The 18923-nt window shown below is 45.1% G+C and overlaps 1 protein-coding gene across 1 annotated transcript in view; it reads right to left on the reverse strand.

Annotated features, from left to right (window-relative positions):
* Window positions 1-18923, reverse strand: part of SHOC2 (SHOC2 leucine rich repeat scaffold protein) — a 352564-nt gene that overhangs the window by 173049 nt on the left and 160592 nt on the right. The window contains exon 5 of the mRNA XM_085603417.1: window positions 2430-2618. Coding sequence (XP_085459543.1) covers window positions 2430-2618 — 189 coding nt within the window. The remainder of the gene's footprint in view (window positions 1-2429; window positions 2619-18923) is intronic.

The following is an 18923-nucleotide window of genomic DNA, read 5'->3' on the forward strand; positions in this document are numbered from 1 at the left end:
CAGAGCTTCTAAAATAGTCCCTCAATGACACTTTTTTCAACAAGGAAGCTGCAATTGTTGAAGGTCTCGATGTTGGATCTTCGAGGATTGAGCTTTCCTGGAGCGTACCTGCACTCCAAGTTGTTTATTGGGCGAGGGTGCCATGAGGAACTGAACTTGAGATGTAGACTGCTGAGGTTGAAGCTCAGGAGCGGAGTCAGAGACAATGCCCGGTTGTGGTTTCAATGATTTTGCTAGTTTTGCAGTTTGGGATAGTGCAATTGCTGCAGCGTCGGAAGCCCTCATCTTCAGGCTTTTTTGTTGTTGTTGTTTTTTAAGAAGAGTTTGTAGGGGCTTTCCTAGTTATCCCTGATCTCGTCGGTGGAAGACATTATTGGTAGAGGACGGGGAATAGCCTTGGAGCCGCACCCCCCCCTCCCCCCTCCCCTCCCCCCCCCCATCACAGAACCCCCTTCCAACCGAGCAGCTCAGGAAAGCTCACCCGAGGTTCGTAGCTCCGCCGTGCAGCGCAGGGCAGGGCGGGCTTGACTTGCCCCCTCGGACAGCTCCTTGAACTCCTCAGTGGTGACAGCAGTGGCGGTGACGGTAGCTGCAGTGAGGCTGTGTGGTGAGGCTGAAAATGAACTGCAGCTGATGATGGCGGCAGAAGCGAGTGAGCAAGCGCAGGGGAAAAACAGGTGAAAGGCAGGTGGGGCACACAGGCAGGTTCCCATGCTGCACCTGAACTAATCGGGCCAATTCCGTGATCTGCCAAGGGCACACACTCGCTGCAGCCGCCGACTAATGGCGGCAGCGCTTGCCGCGAGAGCTCCAGTCCCAAGATCCGGCAGATCTCTGGCGAATTCCAATAAGCCCCGATCACCGTCCCCCCCCCCCACCCCTTGCTGTCAAAGGGGTCTTCGAGGTGGTGCTGGCTGGGCTAAAAGTAATGAAGCTCAGGTGCTCGCTGCTCACTACTCGTGCTCAGCCGCTCCGCAGACCAGACACACCTCTTCCTGTCAGGGCTATGTTAAGCAACATACTTCTTCGCCTCCTGGTTCCTGAAGGCATACATATTGCACAAATTGGGTGTCGTGGACTGAGCCCAGATATCAAAGACACTATATGCGGATCCATGACCGACAACGGCTTCCTGAAGTTGTGGCATTCTTGAGGCTCATTTTGGGCAGGATGAGACATCGTTCCCAAACACACTCATTTGACACAGTTTAGAAGTCGTTGAAAAACTGGAAAAGTTGGGAGTGGAGCTCCAGATCAGAGTCGAAAGGCACAGAAGTGTAATAAACTTCCAAATAATTAAAGGACCATTTCTGGAACAATGCAAACAGGAAAATAAACAACAAAAAGCCCAGAAAAGTTCCACATTTTAGAAGGTATTAATTCCCCAAGCTAATGCTAGTACTGTGTACATATAAAGGTAACAATCTGCTTAATTTATAGATTTTAAACAGAGGTTAAAGATGTCTAAGTTAATTGGTCAAGTTGGAGAATAGAGGACAAGCGAGGGTGGACGATCTGATTTAAAATGCAGCAAGGGTGTAACAGGTACAGAGGCACTGATAAACTGAGAAACGCCAACACTGCATAATAAAGAATGAAGAGAGATTTAATAAGTGGCAAGAGAAGAGGTGAGAGCAGATGCCAACAGTAAAGGAAGCTTGTTAATGAGGTAGCCATCAAACTTTAACTGAGACAACTGCAAACAAATAGAAACAGTAAGAACTGACTTGTTTCTCTTTTCTGTTGTATAAACTTATGTCGCATATTTTCAGTTAGTTTTGAACTAGAATGTGAACTAAGTAATTCCAAAACATTTGAATTGGTGGCTACAAATGTGGCTTAAGACCACTGGTTGTTCTATCACAAGGTAAAAATCAAGCCTTGTGGTTGTAAAATTCATTCAGGAGGACTAGTTGACAACTAAAATTTAAGTCTTAAACAGGATAAAATAATCAAGCAGCCTTTAATTAAAAGACCTGAGGTAAGTGAGGAGGCAGACACCCCACTGGTACGGCTCTATAATAAATGGAACGGTCCCAATTCCACAGTGAGAAGTGTTGAAAACTGTCAAGCATTTACCTTCAGCAATTATACAATTATGTGAGCAAGGGCAAGCAACTGTACATTTTGATTTGGGCCAAGGTATTTGCCATCTAACACAAGGAGTCAAGCATATTTTGGTGTACAGTAAATCTGAGGTACCAGAGGCAAGTTAGGATGGGTTTGGTCTGAAACTTATTAAATTCACATTTATGATTAACATGTCAAACCATCTAAGGCACAATGTAGTACAATGTGCTAAATTGGACAATACTGGACTCTATAAGCAATTCAGTGAGGAGTATGGATTTTAATAAAAACACAAAAAGTACAGGCCAGTATTGTCTGAATGTATTCTAAACATAAAAGTTATGTTACATTTTCCTCACCTTCATATTCAGCTTACTTAACACTTTAGCTCTTGAGAAAATTCCAAAAGGAATTTTATTGATACGATTGTGCTCCATGTTGAGAGAGTAGATAGTGGAGAATTGAGATGGTCCACCAACGGGGTAGGACTGGAAACAGTTCCTGGCCAGAGTTAAGTTGCTCAAGTTCACAAGACTGGATAAAAGACCCTGTGGAAAGCAAAAGATGCATTTAAAAATCTAAGACTAACTTCCAAGAGCTTTGGGCCTCGTCTGCGGTAAGAGGTTCTACACAATGCAGCAATAAAAATACAGTATTTGTTATTGTGCTAAAATTGTCAATATGGTACTTTGTCTCATATTCCAAACAGGTCATTGTGAAGGCTGGGTCAAACAGTCTAACAACAATAAATGAGGGTTGTCCAAAATGTGTTTCACAAGACATCTACAAGTTTTGTGCTTAAAAAGAAAAAAGAAAGGAAAGTTTCTGATGCTTTTACCATGATACTCTATTCCCATTAGGAAAAGCTACACAAGGTATGTATGTCTCGATTGATGGGGAAAACTAAGATATGGCACAGACTAAAGGGAAATGGTCATCCCTGTACACTACATCAAAGTCAATAATCAGGAACTTTGAAAAATCCCAATTGAGTAATAAAGCTTTGCACACCCTTCTACTAAACTGATTTTGACAAACTTCCTCCGTTGTTGCCAAAGATCATTCCCATATACTCTACTAAGCTTTTTTTTTTCTTGTTCTCTCTATAGTAATTAAGTCTGTTTTAAGACCTTACTTGAAACTGAAACCAAAACAGAAATATAAAATGCGTGCAGAAAACAAATGGTCTATTAATTTTGATATATACATCATCGCCTCACTGTCTCGCCACAAAACATGCATCACAACTGTTGGGATGCTAAAGTCCCCTACATGGTGACGGACTTGCACATGTGGCCTGAGTGCATGGATAGCTGGGTCCCTGGGACCGATTTTTAGTCATGGGTGAACATGGATCATGTGTGTGCGCTATACCCTACACCTGTCTTACGGTTATGCAGTCTTGTTAGACCGGGAGGGGTACAAGTGCTACCCTTATAATGGTAGAGAGCTACTGTCCTTAGCCGGAGTAAAGTGACACGAACACAAGGGTGGTTTTTATGTTTAGTAGTGTGAACAGATGGTTTCATCTGCTGTACAGGAGTGGTGCCTTTGGGACCACTCATGTAAAGATCCACTACTGTCTCACATATGTGACATGATGACTGTATGTAGTGCAGGACAACGAGTGTGTGTTGAGATGTAGGTCTCTCTCTGCAGGGCACATAAGATGGAGTCCTGCGGGCTCCATTTTGGAAGTCCAGGGTCTATGAAGGCATGTGGCGGTGAGAACTGCATCCCCCAGATAGGAGATGCGGATTGAGGATATTCTTGAGAGCTAGTGTGGGAACACATGCACACTGGATGAAGGGGAGCAGAGCATTCTCAGAGCACATTTAAGGTCTCCAATTCTGGAAAGAGTTACTGGTCAGTGGCGCCTGGGGTCAGGGAGATGGTTGGTCCAATATGGTTGGCACTTTAGCACCAAGAAACCATGAAAGGGAGGAAGGCTTGGGCCTTGGACCCTTTGAGGCATATTTCAGTGGAGGCTGAGAGCCAGGTGCGATCCCCGGTTACTCCACTGGCCTGTGTTGTGGGCGAGCAAAACTGAAGCCACTCCTGTAGGCAGCAGACTTTCCCTTCAACAAAGAACTGGGCAGGAGTTGGATTGGGAGGGGGGGGGGGGGGGGGGGCTGAATTGAAAGACTGACACTCCGACTGGTATATCAAAGAACCACACGCTGTTTTACAGCCAGGTTCAACTGGAGGGAAGATCTCCAACACTTCTAGTTGATGGACTAGGACTAGGGACCAAGGGCTGATAGTATTCCTGCTGGGTGAGGGGCCATCACCCAGGTAGTTAAGACCACTTGCCTGAAGCCTGAATTACCAACTTTCTGTCTCCCTACCAAGACCAGCAGACCCCGTAAGGAGTAGGAGATCGCCTGCTCTCTCCAATAAGGCTCAGCAGAGATCCTGCTGAGAGGCTCCAAGTGAGCAAAGTGTTGGTTCAGTCGGGATCTTTTCAAGCAAAAGGGCTGTGTGCCCTCTCCTGCAAAAGCTAGCTGAGATCAGCGAACCACGTGTGCCAGGAAGGGGAGACCATGAAGTCTGGGATCATCATGCCAAGGATGCTGTGAAGAGCTTAAAAATTGCCACAGGATCTGAGAGAGGATGTGCAATACAGACACAGGCAGTCCGAAGACTGAGGAGGCATGATGTGTCATTGGAAAAAAGACCGCATAAGGTTGCGGGCCCTCAGCTTTGGGAGAACAGAGTCTGTGAAGAAGCACCAGGGTCCTCCTCTGCTTGCCTGCACCCATCAAGTTGGGTAAGACTGTTCTAGGCCTATCTGGGAGGATTAAAGAACTTAGAACCTAGAGCTGCTAATATGGACTCTCAAGGCCAAACTTATACTGCGTTGCATGAGAACTAGCGTGGGTCACATCTGAAAGTCATCATCATCAATTGGGGAATAATCAACCACACTAGAAGGGGGAAGAGGGACTCATGGAATCCACCAAAGTTGATGCTAATGTGCAGATTTTGAGACTGAGGATTATTTATTATGTTTTTATTCTTTGTGTTTTTACATAATCAGCTTATTGAAGTTACTATTTGTACTTTTGAGACTTGCACCTGTGTATACCTTACACCTACCTCCCACTCAAAGACAAAGGACTGTTTGACCTGTGCTATAAGCAGTAGTAAGTGGCCCATTTTCTCAGGACCTATAGTAGGTCGGCCCCAGGACAGCAGGTATAAAAGGCTGCAAACCACTCAGCTGGGTCCTGTATTCCCCGCTTGCCCCATGGCTCTCTGAAAGGGGTTCTGACAACAATCATTTGTTAAACATGACCAACCAGCCTATACATATTGCTGATACACTGTATACTTCATTTCCAAAAGTAATTCTCAACATGTGGAACTGTAGGTTGGATGTACAGCCTAATGTGCTTAAGGATGTTCACTTTTTAGATCTTTCTTGAACACGCAGTTATCACTAGACCTTTGGTGATCCTCAGGGAAAGGGCTTTAAGGAGTACAGAGAGACAGCCCACATGCTGTTCTCTCTCGCTAAAACCTTTTTATTGTCGAACAAAAATCACAATAAGCTGTTTAAATACTTCATCTAGCTAACGTCCTGCTTACTGCCATACTACAAGTATGTAAGCGTGACCGGTCTTAAACCCTCTCTCCAGACTTGGAATTTATGTGAATGCGATCGTGGGAGACAGTTGCAACATACCAGACATAATCAAATGTAAATCTTCAGTACAAAGTAGTTGATGAACTGCAACTGCACCTCAGCCTCCCTGCACGGGAAGAAAACCACCACTGTTGAAATGAGTCTTCAAAATCCTACAAAATATTTTTGAAAAGCCCTCGAGCAGTCCTCAGGACTGTAACACTGACAGGATTTTGAACCCCTTTAATGGAGGAAGGACTCGGGCGAGTAAATAGTCCGCATTAAACGCCAGCACACCTAATCAAGTCTGGATGGTCTGAAGCAGGCTTTGGAGCTCCAGCCTCCTTGAGGGTTTCAATCTTGTGAACGAGCGGTCGTAAACTTGATCTTTTGTTGTAACTTTACGAGGCCAAACTCTGCATGAATTTGTTTTTTTGCCAGAAATACTTCCTACAGTGAAGACCTAGAATTGTATGTACTGTGATTATTACACATTCTCCGTTCTACAACGTTGTGAAAAAAATGCACTAGCTCGTTACTATATGGTAAAAATCAAAGGCTGCTATATGTGTATCGATAAAACCAAAACTATGACTTAAAAAAGGTAAATTACAAACGTTTGTCGTATAGTGGAGACCACTTGCAATGAAAAGAAGTGGACAAAACTGTTAAATAATCACCTCCACACAGGTAGATCAAGAGACAGGCGTTTATTCAGCTACAGATCCTCCAGCACCAGCTGAACAAGTGAAGAACACCAACATTCCAAGGTGAGCTTCACACCAAGATTCTACTGGGATGGAACGTACTACTATGGGAAGAGGAGGAGGGGGAGGAAAGGGATAGAGAGGGAAGGAGTGAACCAAGTAAGGTAGAGAGGTACAGGCATGGGGAAAATCACTGGTTACAACACAAAACGGTTGTGCGAACTGTCAATATTACCAGATTAAGAGAACAGAGGAGACAAATGGACCATGTTTGGGCAGGTTATGTTGGCTTTTCATTTTTTGCCAGAAAGACTGAAATATGATTATCTTTAAAACGGTATTCCTTAACAAACTTCATATACCTAAACACCAAGATTTAGAAGTCCATGTTAACTGTTACGTAAATTCATAAAAACAGCAACCCATATGACCGAAAATGCATGCACATTACAGATGCATTTCCCCAAATAGCAATATGATTCACTACCAAGGCATTGCAAAAGGGCAACTAGAGATGTTATTTAGTGTTAAGTAGCTTCTACCTGTGGCATGTTAGCAGTAGCAAAAACAACCCCTGGCCATAAGGCACACATGGCTCAGAGCCATAATTACTTTCTGTAGTTACCTCACAGAAATCCTTATCTCGCACAGGACATGTCCAATACGGTTAGCCCTTTGGGGCAAAATAGCATTCTGTCTCTGCCACTTGGGAATGGTGATCTGACTTTTAAGTTTCAAAATAATCATAGGGCCAGGCCCCTTATGTTATGCTATTTAGATTAGCCTTATATAGCTAAATATAGCAGTGTTAAGTAATTATATTTACAACCCACTGAGCTATAATAATAAAGATGATGTTTTACAGTATAGGTTAGTCTTGGACGGGTGGCATCCATTTTGTATGCCGGCTGCCATTTTATATTTTGGTTATATACGAGCACGCGATGAGCTTCAAACTATGAACGAGGTAGGCCCAGATAGTTGCGCCATGACACTTGTTGTTCACCTAATAAGTATACGCCCAGTTTTGTTTCTGTTTTGAGCAAGGGGCACTCCCTCGCTTATGAATAGGCTCTTTCTGTGTGTGTAAGCAATGTGCTGTTCACAGCACCTCTCCTACGTGGGGAGGAGTAGGCATGCAGCTGGCTGACCTTGACTAGAAGATACTGTGTGTCTGTCTCGGGCTGCTGCTGTACGCCCCTCTGCCTCCCTAAAATACGCATCCAAAACCTGTAAATTTCTCTTGTAGGCGTGCTCTAAAGGTTCATGAAGTATTTGATGTATTATACTATGTTGCGCATTATTGATTCAGTCCAGTAGCAAGCATCGCATGTAGCTTGTTGTATTTGGGCTCCTCTGCAGAGTATTGCTAATAAACTGCTTGTTTGTATTCTCTACTGGCTGACCGACTCTTCAATAATATAGGTAAGGCCGAGAGGTGGTTTAGTAACCCGAGTGATCATATTCGGGTCACTTCCTTCAGATGGCGCCCGAACAGGGACTCCGCGTTATCACTCATCACACCTGCAAATGGGTCATGAGGTCGGGGTGCAGGCTGGTTCGGCAGGCGGATCGGGGGCCCCCCACAGATGGAGCCCCGTCTCCGTGGCTTGCCCCGCCCGCTGTGTTCCCTGTCTAGTGGTGATACGCCGGAGTTAGAGAGACGGCGAGACCTTGGAGCTGACCAGGTTGGTCCGGAGAGTCTGCCGTAGAGAATCACGTGTGAAACCTTGCATCAAAACGAGGTGAGTGAACTTGTGTACGTTTTAGTACCTGGAAATGTACTGGCGCCAGTCTTGAGGTAGTGTTGGACTGGACCATGCAAGGCAGACCGTTGACGTCTGCCTTTCGGTGTGAACTTGAGCTGCTCCGGGTGATTCGGGCTCTTGAGACCCGTCTCATGGCAGTTCTTGGGTAGCACCGGGAGGGGCAGGGCCTTCGGAGCATGTTTCATGGACGGAGCCACACTACCGACTTGGGTGAGACAGAACCTATCAGTCTGTTCTCCGATAGTGGTGAGGGCTGCGAGGGTGAGGTTGCCCATCAAGCTGTATCTTTGTGGTCTTGAACCACGCATGAGATGAGCCTTAGCAGTGTACCTCACGGGCAGTGCCGGACCACGCCTTGCAAGGCAGACCCAGAGCAGTACTCTAGTGTGAGACAAGCTGCTGGGCTGTGCTCCAATAGCGAGTTTGATCTGAATGGTATGTCAAATTCGTGGGGCTCAATCTCGTAGTGGTTTGAGAGTCGGTAATGACTCTACGAGCTACAAGATGCGGGATAGGCTTTAGATCGTGTCGAAATGCAATAGGATCGAGCTGGGCTATTCATAAACCTAACAGAGGTTCTTAGGTGGTGCTTAGTGAAAGGCTGTTTGAGCCATGTTGTATTGCATATCTAAGAGGTTTGTTCGTGCTGGTTTTGATTGTATTTTATGGAACGATTTTTGGACAAGAGAAGTGGATTTGTTTTGTAGCTTATATTAAGATGTTGTGTTTTAGTAAACTTGGAAGTTTTGCATGCCGATGTTGTTGAAGTAATCGACTGGAAGAAAGACAACCTGCTCCTCCAGAGGGTACCCCGAATTATGATGTGTACATAAAGCATTGCATTGGCCTCATTATGTTTAGCACTCTATGGCATAAATATACGAAGGACAATGCTGATTTGCAGTGGCCACTTGATGGCTCGTTCGATTAACAGTAGCTGACATTTTTAGAAAGAAAGCTGTTTGCTAAGAAGAGTAGGCAGTCAATGTTTGATATGTTAATGGGCTGGCAGAAGGAGGCAAAGCAGTGGGCATTAGAGGAGAAAATGTAAAGAGGACAGGCGATGACGATTGCTCTGAAAGCCATGGCTTATGATAAAGCAACAATAGATAGAGGCATTGAGTGCGCAGATAGAGCGTTTCGGCTACAAGCTGAGAAGAGTTATGTCGTTCAAAATGAGTGATGCTTTTGTTGAAGATTTGTTAGACACCCAGCCCCCACCGCTGTATGCTCCTGTATGGATATATACTTCTGTTCCAGCTTCCCAGGCACCAGCTTCAGGGGCTCTGGCTCCAGTTCTTGGCCCCATTGATACTCTTCCTGCTAACATTCTGGGTCTATATTTGACACCTTCTGGGCATTATAGTACTTTACCTATGCCCAGGTTGGAGGATGTCCCTCCATCTGTGGCACATGATTCTGCTCCTTCTAGTTCGACTTTCTTTACCCACTCTAGTCAAGATCGGTCATCCATGATACTGGTCTCTTCATCTACTCTTTCTCCAGGGGATGTTTCATTTCCCATGATGCAATTTGACAGAACGCCTGTGAGTGGAATGTCCCCAGGAAGTCGAGTGAATGCACAAGACCGTGTGAGTAGGGTGTTCGTGCGTTCTGCAGTAAGTGAACAGGAAAAAAGTGGTGGCGAATCAGGCTGCACAGTGGATTCGACATCCGATCTATACGGTTGAGGAAGTATGGGATGTGATGAGACAGTATGAACCGCTTATGCAGCAGCTCGCGCTTCAGCGTGTGTGTACAGTATTGAAGAGTTTGTGGGAGCAGCGTTTCAATGCTGAAGTCCCGAGGGAGATTTGTGAGATACGAGATGACATGTATGGTTATGGTATGGATCCTGCTGCTGCGTTGAATAAGGTTACTACTTTGTTCAAACATCGACGTAGGATGCTTACAGAAAGTTCTGCAGCATTAGCACAATTTCCTATGAGAGAAGTTCACCCCATATATCACCAGCAGTAATGAATGCTACAGGTGACATTATTCGACCCCAGGTGGGGGCATGATTTCAAGAACAATGGGTTTATACGACGAGAAGTGAAGTACTTGCTCTTAAAAATCAATTGCCCGATCCTAGAAAGAATCTGACTGCTTACTATAGAGAACTGACTGAAGTGGCCGACTAGACAGTTATGACGTTAGCTGACATTATGTTGTTTTTTGGACTTTTGGTGCAGACTGATATATGGAGACAGCTGCACTTGGTAGATCATGTGTTGGAGTTAGGAGCTACATGGGATCAGATAAAGCTATGCGATCAGGAACGTAAGCCAGGTGAGAAGCCAAGAGCGGAAGTGTTAGCCTTACCTTGGCGAATTATTTCGTATATGCATTCATTTATTGCTCCAAAGAAAGTAGATTGGGATAAACTTACGGCATGTTATCAAAAGAAAGAGGAGTGTGTCAGATTTCTTACTAGATATGAGGGAGTGTTTTGGGATTTCAGTGGACAGGATTTGTCAGTGGATGGTGGAGTCTGGCTGTTTGTTGACAGGTTTGTTAATAATTTGCTTACTGAGATTGCAGCCAGGATGAAGGCAGCGGAAAGTACCCGGTTCACAACCACTCCCTCGGGAATATTGAGTATGGCACAATATTATGAACATCGAGAGAACAAACAGAAACAGAGTGTAGAGAAGAAAGGTAAGGAATTGAAGACAAGACAAAGGTGTTGTTACAGCAGGTGCAGGGAAGTAGAGGAAGGGGTCAGCCGCATGCGAAACAGCGATGGTCCGTACCGCGAGGTGGTGGAACGAGTGCTCCATATGTACCTGTGGGACCTAATCAATGTGCGTATTTTGAGAAGGAGGTGAACTGGCGACATGGGTGCCCTGAATTGTTACAGAATGGTGGGATCTCTAGAGGAATAGGAGGTTTTCGGGGACGAGGTAGAGGAACGGGAGGACAGGGTGAAAGAAGACCAGGACGATTTGAGCATGTTGAAAAGGATCAGAATTACTTTAATGATCCTAGAGGACGACAGTATTGTCGTGAGGATTATGATGTGAATGATGGGACAGGGAGGTCCATTAACAGCTAGGACAGCGACGGACAGGGTGTGGGACCAGTTTCGGTGAATTTAGATCAAAGCGGACCCTATGTTGCTGCAGATTTGCTTGGTACCTTTCTAAGGTTTTTAGTTGACATGGGTGCTATGAACAGCTCCGTTTCCCGTTCGCTGGATCCTGGAGCAGCTCTGTTTGGCAATGGTTTGGTGGGATTTTCAGGCGTGCCGGTTGTTAGTCCCATCTCTAAGCCCCTTGCTTTGACAATTGGTCAGTTTTCAATGAAATCTTCGTTTCTTTTGACTTCAAATTGTGGGGAAAATTTATTGGGGCTTGACATGTTGAAAAAGCTGCATGCACCCATTTATTGTTCCCCAGATGGTGTTTACATGACGATTGGACCTGATGTGGCGCGGGCGAAACAGCACTTTGCCAAAGGTGCCCCTCTCCCTGACGAATTTAAGGACATGCCTAGTATGTTGTGGGCGACAGGTGACACGGACGTAGGACTGTTACAGGTACCGCCAGTTTCCATTCAGGTTAAGGACAATGTCTCTCTGCCCCGTATTCCACAGTAGAAAATATCGCAAGTAGGAGAGACTGCTTTGTTGAAAATAATAAATGATTTAATTGTATCTTGAGTATTGAGGAAACTGTTTCTAATGAGTGCAACAGCTCTATTCTTCCGATTCTTAAGAAGGTCCCGAGAGATTCCCCTGATGCCTATCTAGATGTGTACAGTTTTATTATTGATCTTCGGGAAATCAATAAAATAGCAATACCACAATTTCCTGTTGTTCCCGATATTACTTCGGGATATTACTTCGATTTTGACTGCGATCCCTCCTACAGCTCAGTATTTCTCTGTGATTGATTTGAAGAATGCGTTCTTTAGCATTCCGATTCATCCAGAGTCAAGGTATCTTTCCGGTTTCAATTTATCTGGGAGAAGCTTCATTTTCTGTCGCGCTCCTCAGGGGTATACTGAAAATCCTAGTATATATAGTCAAGCTTTGAAAGCACAATTGGATTTGTTAGTACTTCCGGCTGGTAATGTACTGTTGCAATATGTTGATGATCTCATCGTGGCTTCTGATACTGAAGAAGGATGTAAGGAAGCCATGGTTAAATTGTTAATGCATTTGGCACAAAATGGACACAAGGCGTCCATTTCCAAGTTTCAGTATTGTCGACAGGTTACCTATTTAGGTCACCACCTATCGAAGGAGGGTAGAGGACTGACACCTTAACGCCTTTCTGCAATCAATAATATGAGTGTGCCAAAGACACAGAGAGAAGTGCGAGCTTGCATTGGAATTACCTCATATTGTCGACATTGGATCCCCAACTATTCTTTGACTGTTAAACCCCTTCTTCATTTAACTACGAAAGATGTGTGTGAACCTTTGCCGTGGACGCTTGAGTGTCAGCATGCCTTCGAACAGCTGAAGCATGCGTTGTGTTCTGCTCCTGTCCTTGGTACTCCTGACTATAGGAAACCCTTGGTATTGTATGTCCATTAAGTGGATGGTTGCGCGCTGAGTGTGTTGCCAGAGGCTTTCGATGGTAAGTACCAGCCCTGTGCTTATTTTTCTGCAGTCCTTGACAATGTGGCTAGAGCGCTACCGAGCTGTCTGAGAGCTGCTGCTGTGGTGGCAATTTCAATCAGACAATCGGCAGGGCTCGTTCTCAACACTGACCTAACGCTCATGAAACCCCATCCTGTAGACATTCTATTGAATAGAAAGCAGACACAGCACCTTACCAGTGCACGTGTGACTGGATGTGAGCTAACTTTGACCGCGCCACAGGTCACCATTAAACGATGTGTCACTCTGAATCCAGCCATATTACTACCCCTCCCTTCGACAAGTCATGATGCAGATGCGCATTACTGTATGTACAGAACAGAGGCAGAAACAAAGGGACTGGTAGACCTGACTGATGTTCCCTTATCTGACCCCCAAGGGGAACTATACATCGACAGCTCATGCCTTAAGCTACCAGATGGCACTACTTCTGCCGCATATGCCTTCACCACATTGCGCAGTCGTAGAGACTTCCCGCGTCTCATATCAATCTGCCCAGGCTGCTGAGTTGGTAGTCTTGTTGAGAGCTTACGAGTTAAGCAAGGGAATGGCTCCTACTATTCATACCGACAGCCAGTATGCGTTCGGAGTCGCTCATAATTTTGGGCGGCTCTGAGCGGAGTGGGGGTTCCTGACATCCCATGGGTTGAAGATACAGCATGGCCCGTTGGTCCATAGATTGCTGTTGGCTTTGATGTTATCCAAAAAGCTGGCAATAATAAAATGCAGTGTCCACAAGGTAGTTACAGATGACGTAGGTAGGGCCAATGCATTTGCGGACCAAACAGCTAAAGAAACTGCTAGATCGGAAATGACTAAGATCTTTGTGGCAGGACCTGCTAGTACCTGACAATACAATGTACGAGAACACTGTAGATCGTGATAAGGACATAGAGAATGAGGCCACAGCAGATGAAGTGGCTGTATGGCAGGAACGGACAGGCACTCTAGATGAAGATGGGTGCTGGAATGATCTGTCCGACAGCCAGAGATGGCTGCTGCCTAAGGCATATGTTTTCCCAGTTGTCACTATAGCTCATGGTCCCGCTCACATTAGCGCAAAAGGGATCTGTAAATTGTTAGACCCAGTGTGGAGAAATGATCTTATTTCCAAGGTAGCTGCACAATTAGTGAAGACTTGTATGATTTGCTTAAAGTATAATCCAGGAAAAGGTACCCCTGTCCCTCCTGGGAATTTTGCACCACCCCCATTTCCCTTTGAGGTTCTTCAAATGGATTTCATTGAGCTATTTGAAGTACGTCCTAGTGGTAGTGTGTGCTTTCAGTAAGTGGGTGGAGGTGTACCCTGTGAAGGCAAATATTGCTAGCGCCACGGTGAAAGCACTCAGAGTTCTTTCCTCGCTACGGGTTACCTCTGGTGATCTGGAGTGACAACGGCAGCCATTTCAATGTCAGACTTGTGCAGTTGGTGTGTGAAGGGTTGCACATAAATCAGAAATTTCATGCCTCAAATCACCCCCAAACTGCAGGTCTTGTGGAGAAATACAATGGAATGATCAAGTTAAAATTGGCCAAAGTACAGGAGAGCACAGGTCTGAAGTGGCCGGATGCGTTACCATTAGCCCTTTTATCCACAAGAATGACTGCACACACGAGGACAGGACTATCTCCGTCCGAGGTAGTTTATTGGGCACCCAGCCAATATCTGGGGTGTCCCTAGGCCCAAGAGATTCAGGGAGATTGAGTATCCAATGATGATAGATTACCTGTATGAGTTAACTAAAAATCTTTGTTCCATTCATCAGCAGATCGAGGAGTCACTGTGACCACTTCCTGAGAGTCCTGAGCACACGCTGCATCCCGGAGACTGGGTCCTGATCCGGAACTTTGCAAGGACCAAGGCTTTGGAGCCTCGCTGGCTCGAGCCGAAACAAGTGCTGTTGGCCACGAGGACTGCGGTAAAGGTGGATGGGAGAAAGAAAGCATTGGATCCATGCTCACCACACCAAACGGGTATCCCTGCCACTCTCTTATGACCGGTGGGTCCAAGAAGGAATCCGGGATCAGGAATGTGAGCACATACCACTGTTTGTCCCCTTTTCGGATACCCGGCTGACCTGGACAGAGACAGAAAAGGAGAACGACGACGTGATGCTGAAAGCTGTCCCCCCTAAAATAAGGGCAGCCCAAGCGTCCTCTGACACTGAACAGCGAGTGTTGGAGTCTGGGAGTGTTGTTGAGACTGAAACTCCGTTGCTTTTTCCTGATCAAACAGTGCCTGGGCCTGGACACGATATGACCTGCGCACACGACCAACGAAGAGCACCAGAGGGAAATACAGTGTCATGGATTTAAGTTTATGGTAAGAGCACGATATCTGTACTGCCTGCCGTTTGAACACTTAGACTTTCGAGTGAGCTGTGAGTGTTTGCCAGGAGGGCACTCCGACAGATACTAAGAAGGACTAATTTCATGAGAAAGGCCTAGACTGGGAGACCCTACACGGAAGAAGACAACTGGTACAGTTTGGTGGACAATAGAAGCCTACTAAAGAGGCTTAGAACGGACTTTGGTGAAGTTGCTTATTGAGTGAAGATGGTCACAAGTGACGCCAGTATTATTGTATAAAGTAGGTGTTAGATATGTTTCCATTTGGGCGATTAGTCGCGCAAGAGGAGCAGCCTCTGGCTGCCCCGCCCTTAGGTCAAAATGATCCTGGATAGCCTATTTGGACCACTAAAACCAAAATTGTGTTATTATCTTGTATCTTTGTTGTAACGATCATATTGATTGGTGTGATATTTTATTTAGAAGACAAACACCCAATGCATGTTCTGATAGGGACTACTCCTGATCCGCCTGAGCATTCGTTTGTTTCCCTAGCTCCGCATAAAGATAGACATAGGCAGACATATTTTGGAAATGCTTTTCTTCAGATGATCCATGAAGTACACCAAACGACTAATGCAACAGTGTTGAATTTGTGGTTTACTCCCTTCTATGACTCATAAGTATGATCTCTTTATATCCCTGCCTCTATCATATCTAGGAAGTTGTGAAGCAAGGTTCCAGCTCCTTACTGTAATGTATACCCACTCGCATGCAGATACTGCCAAACTGACTAAAGAAGAATATGAAGCAGTGTTGGAATACATAGTGATGCACCAGGGTTACACTCCGGGAAAAAAAAAGGAGGGAAGCTAGATACTTTGCACCCAGATGCCTGTATAAATGTTTTTGAGCGAAGTGTAAACAGTTCATGGGAAAAAGATGAAATGACGTAGTTCCTAGGGTTTAATATCAGAGTATTTTAGATCCTTCCATGAGAAAAATATCCCAGATAATGAGGCCATACTGATACCGATAATTGATACACCAGCCCCATTTTGTGTAGAAGGGGTTGGGAGTATTCCTGTGGGCCATTGTAATTACACGTTTCGTTTACATTGACCACGAATAGTAGTCCACCCTTGCTTACACCCCCAAATGTATATATTGTCTGTGGGACACATGCTTATGTATGGCTCCCGAGGGGGGGGGGGGGGGGGAGGGGGGTCAGGACGCTGCTATGTTTCTTTCCTCCTACCCCCGGTTTATTTAGTCCAGTTCAATTATCATAAGGATCATCAGTTACAGAAAAAGAGTGCCTCATTGTCTAGAGTAGAGAACTATTGACACTGAAGATGTTGATCAGACAGATACTACATTAGAGCAATTCTATGGGGCTGAGCTGTGGGGTCTTGAAAAACTGAACCAGCTAACACTAGCCGAGAATGCGTTTTTTCGTGTGATTACCAGTTTACCAGAGAGTACACCCACCCTTTCCCTAAGGAACGATTTAGGTAGGAAAGCCCTTAAAAATTTAGCTAGGTTACAGCTAATTCTATTCTGGGCGAAGATAATGGTGTACGCAGGAATTGACAGTATATAAAGAGGGCCTAAGCGAGGGCATTAATCTGGATCAATTCCACAAAATTAGCAGGTTGCAAGATCTGAGAGGTTTGAGCTATAAAATGGGCTTATCACATCTGTGGGATTCCCCCATTACCTTAACATTCCCCTAAAAAAAATATCCTTAAAGAAACCTACTGGGAAATAGTCGCACATGAAGAATTTAGGCGCAAAGACCCTACCTCACTCTCGGGGCTCTTTCTCCAGAATAAATCACGTCCGAGCCTCGAGACATACTGGGATATTATTAAAAAGCCTCTGGATCGGAAACTTTATTTTCAATTTAGATCAGGAACTTTGCCCCTGAAGTGTTTTTCATCCAAATGGTCACCCACAGGGGATAATAAATGTTAGGTTTGCACAAACATGTAGAATCATACTAGCACATGCTCTTTTCCTACCCTGCCTACGCCGGTTCACGGAAATCTTGGCTGGCCCAGCTTTGTAAGAATCTAGGCACAAGTTCATCTAACATAGCCCTGCGAATCCTTTGCTGTGATCCATCACCCAGGTATGCAACCCCTGTGGCAAAATTTCTGAGGTGGATGTGGCACAGTTGCTCCAAATCAATTAAGGCTGGCAATTGTTCATGATGAAATCTTTCAACATCGAACAGGAGCATGTGGGCATATCCGGACTTGTGGGGCTCTTAATGTCTACTAAGGCGCATGAGATTACATGCACTCGTTTTTTTAAAACTTTGTTTTATCATGCAACATCTGATAACGATGGCTCTGATTGCTTTTTTGCACAAATGTTCCTATTCAGATTTTAATTCTTGCACTGTTGATCTTTTTAAACTTTTATACCTTTTATATGTATGTGCTTTTATGACTTGCATAGTCGAATAAAGCTTCTTTTGAGACAGACAGACAGACAGACAGACAGACACACACACACACACACACACACACACACGCACACACTTCATGTTTTCCAGGTTTCGACAAACACGGTCCTTAAAAGACCAGGTCTAAACATTATTCCCAATTATTACTGAATAATGTTATGCACATAATTGAATTCTGTATCTTCCCGTACCTTCACTTGGGGCAAAGAATACTGCAGGTACAATATAATTTTCCCTGCCTATACCCACAAGTCTATGTCTAATGTCAAGGTCAGATTTCAATATGCTCAGAGCTCTGCAACACAAGTATTTGCAATGCACTAGGTCTCGCATTACTGAAAGTTTGAGCTGGTGGCGTTGCATTATTATTTTCAATGCCAGTAGCTCAAACTTTCTGTAATGCGATACCTATTGCATTGCAAATGCTTGTTCTTTTCTCTCCCCCCCCCCCCCCCCATACACACACACCGCGCTGCACTGTATTGGCATAGTCAATATATCAAAAAGACGAGGCATACTGGCTTTGCCACAGTTTGCGTTTATTTCAGTTTTACTTGTTAAAATGTTTTTCGGCCTTGAGTGCAGTACATGCTATTACGAACCAGTTGTGAGAAGGATGAACAATGGTAAAGAGTACTTACTGTACCATCATAAAAGTAATGTTTCTGTGCTGGTCATTAGTGGTCTTATTTCTAGCCATCAGCCGGGCCAGACTGGGATCCAAAGTCAACCCTGGCCAAAATAGTTAAATCCAGCTCCACTCTGTTGGAGGCCGTGAATTGCAAGGGGCCGTGAGGGGTGGTGAGGTCATGGCAGCCCACCCTAGCTTGCAGACTATCGCGGGCAGTCCGGCTCTCGCAGTGTTGGCCCATACTGTCATGTGAGATGGACAGGGAGCATTGTGGGTGTGCTCTTTGACTGCAGCAACGACCAGTCAGCTCGGTCCACCATTCTAAGTTAGCAGCAGCAATTCTGCTGGCCATACTGAAAATAGCTCCAGCGCCTCGGCATGTGACAGAGTTGCAACGTCAGACGGGATAATTCTGAACCATCAGAAATGCAGGACTGAAGGTTACCTCAAAAAAAGCCTGTCTGACGAAACCGGCGGATGCCCAGCTGTCAGGCACCCTCTTCTTTACTGTAGTCTAAAATATAGGAATTCGGTGTAATGTAGCGGTATCGGGACCCGCAAGCAAATGTCCACACAAACGCAGCTACTTTAGTTATTTATGTCTTTGGTTATTATTTTATTTGTGCGCTTACAATTGTTTTCCGCAGGTGTTTGTCTCCACCCTTATTGTCCCAGCTCTATCCGGCACTGGAATGCCCTTCTTTCCCCACACTTACTATCCTTTCCTAGGGACAGGAAGTGGTG

Source organism: Triturus cristatus, chromosome 1_2 (genome assembly GCF_964204655.1).
Source record: "Triturus cristatus chromosome 1_2, aTriCri1.1, whole genome shotgun sequence".
NCBI classification, from domain to species: domain Eukaryota; kingdom Metazoa; phylum Chordata; class Amphibia; order Caudata; family Salamandridae; genus Triturus; species Triturus cristatus.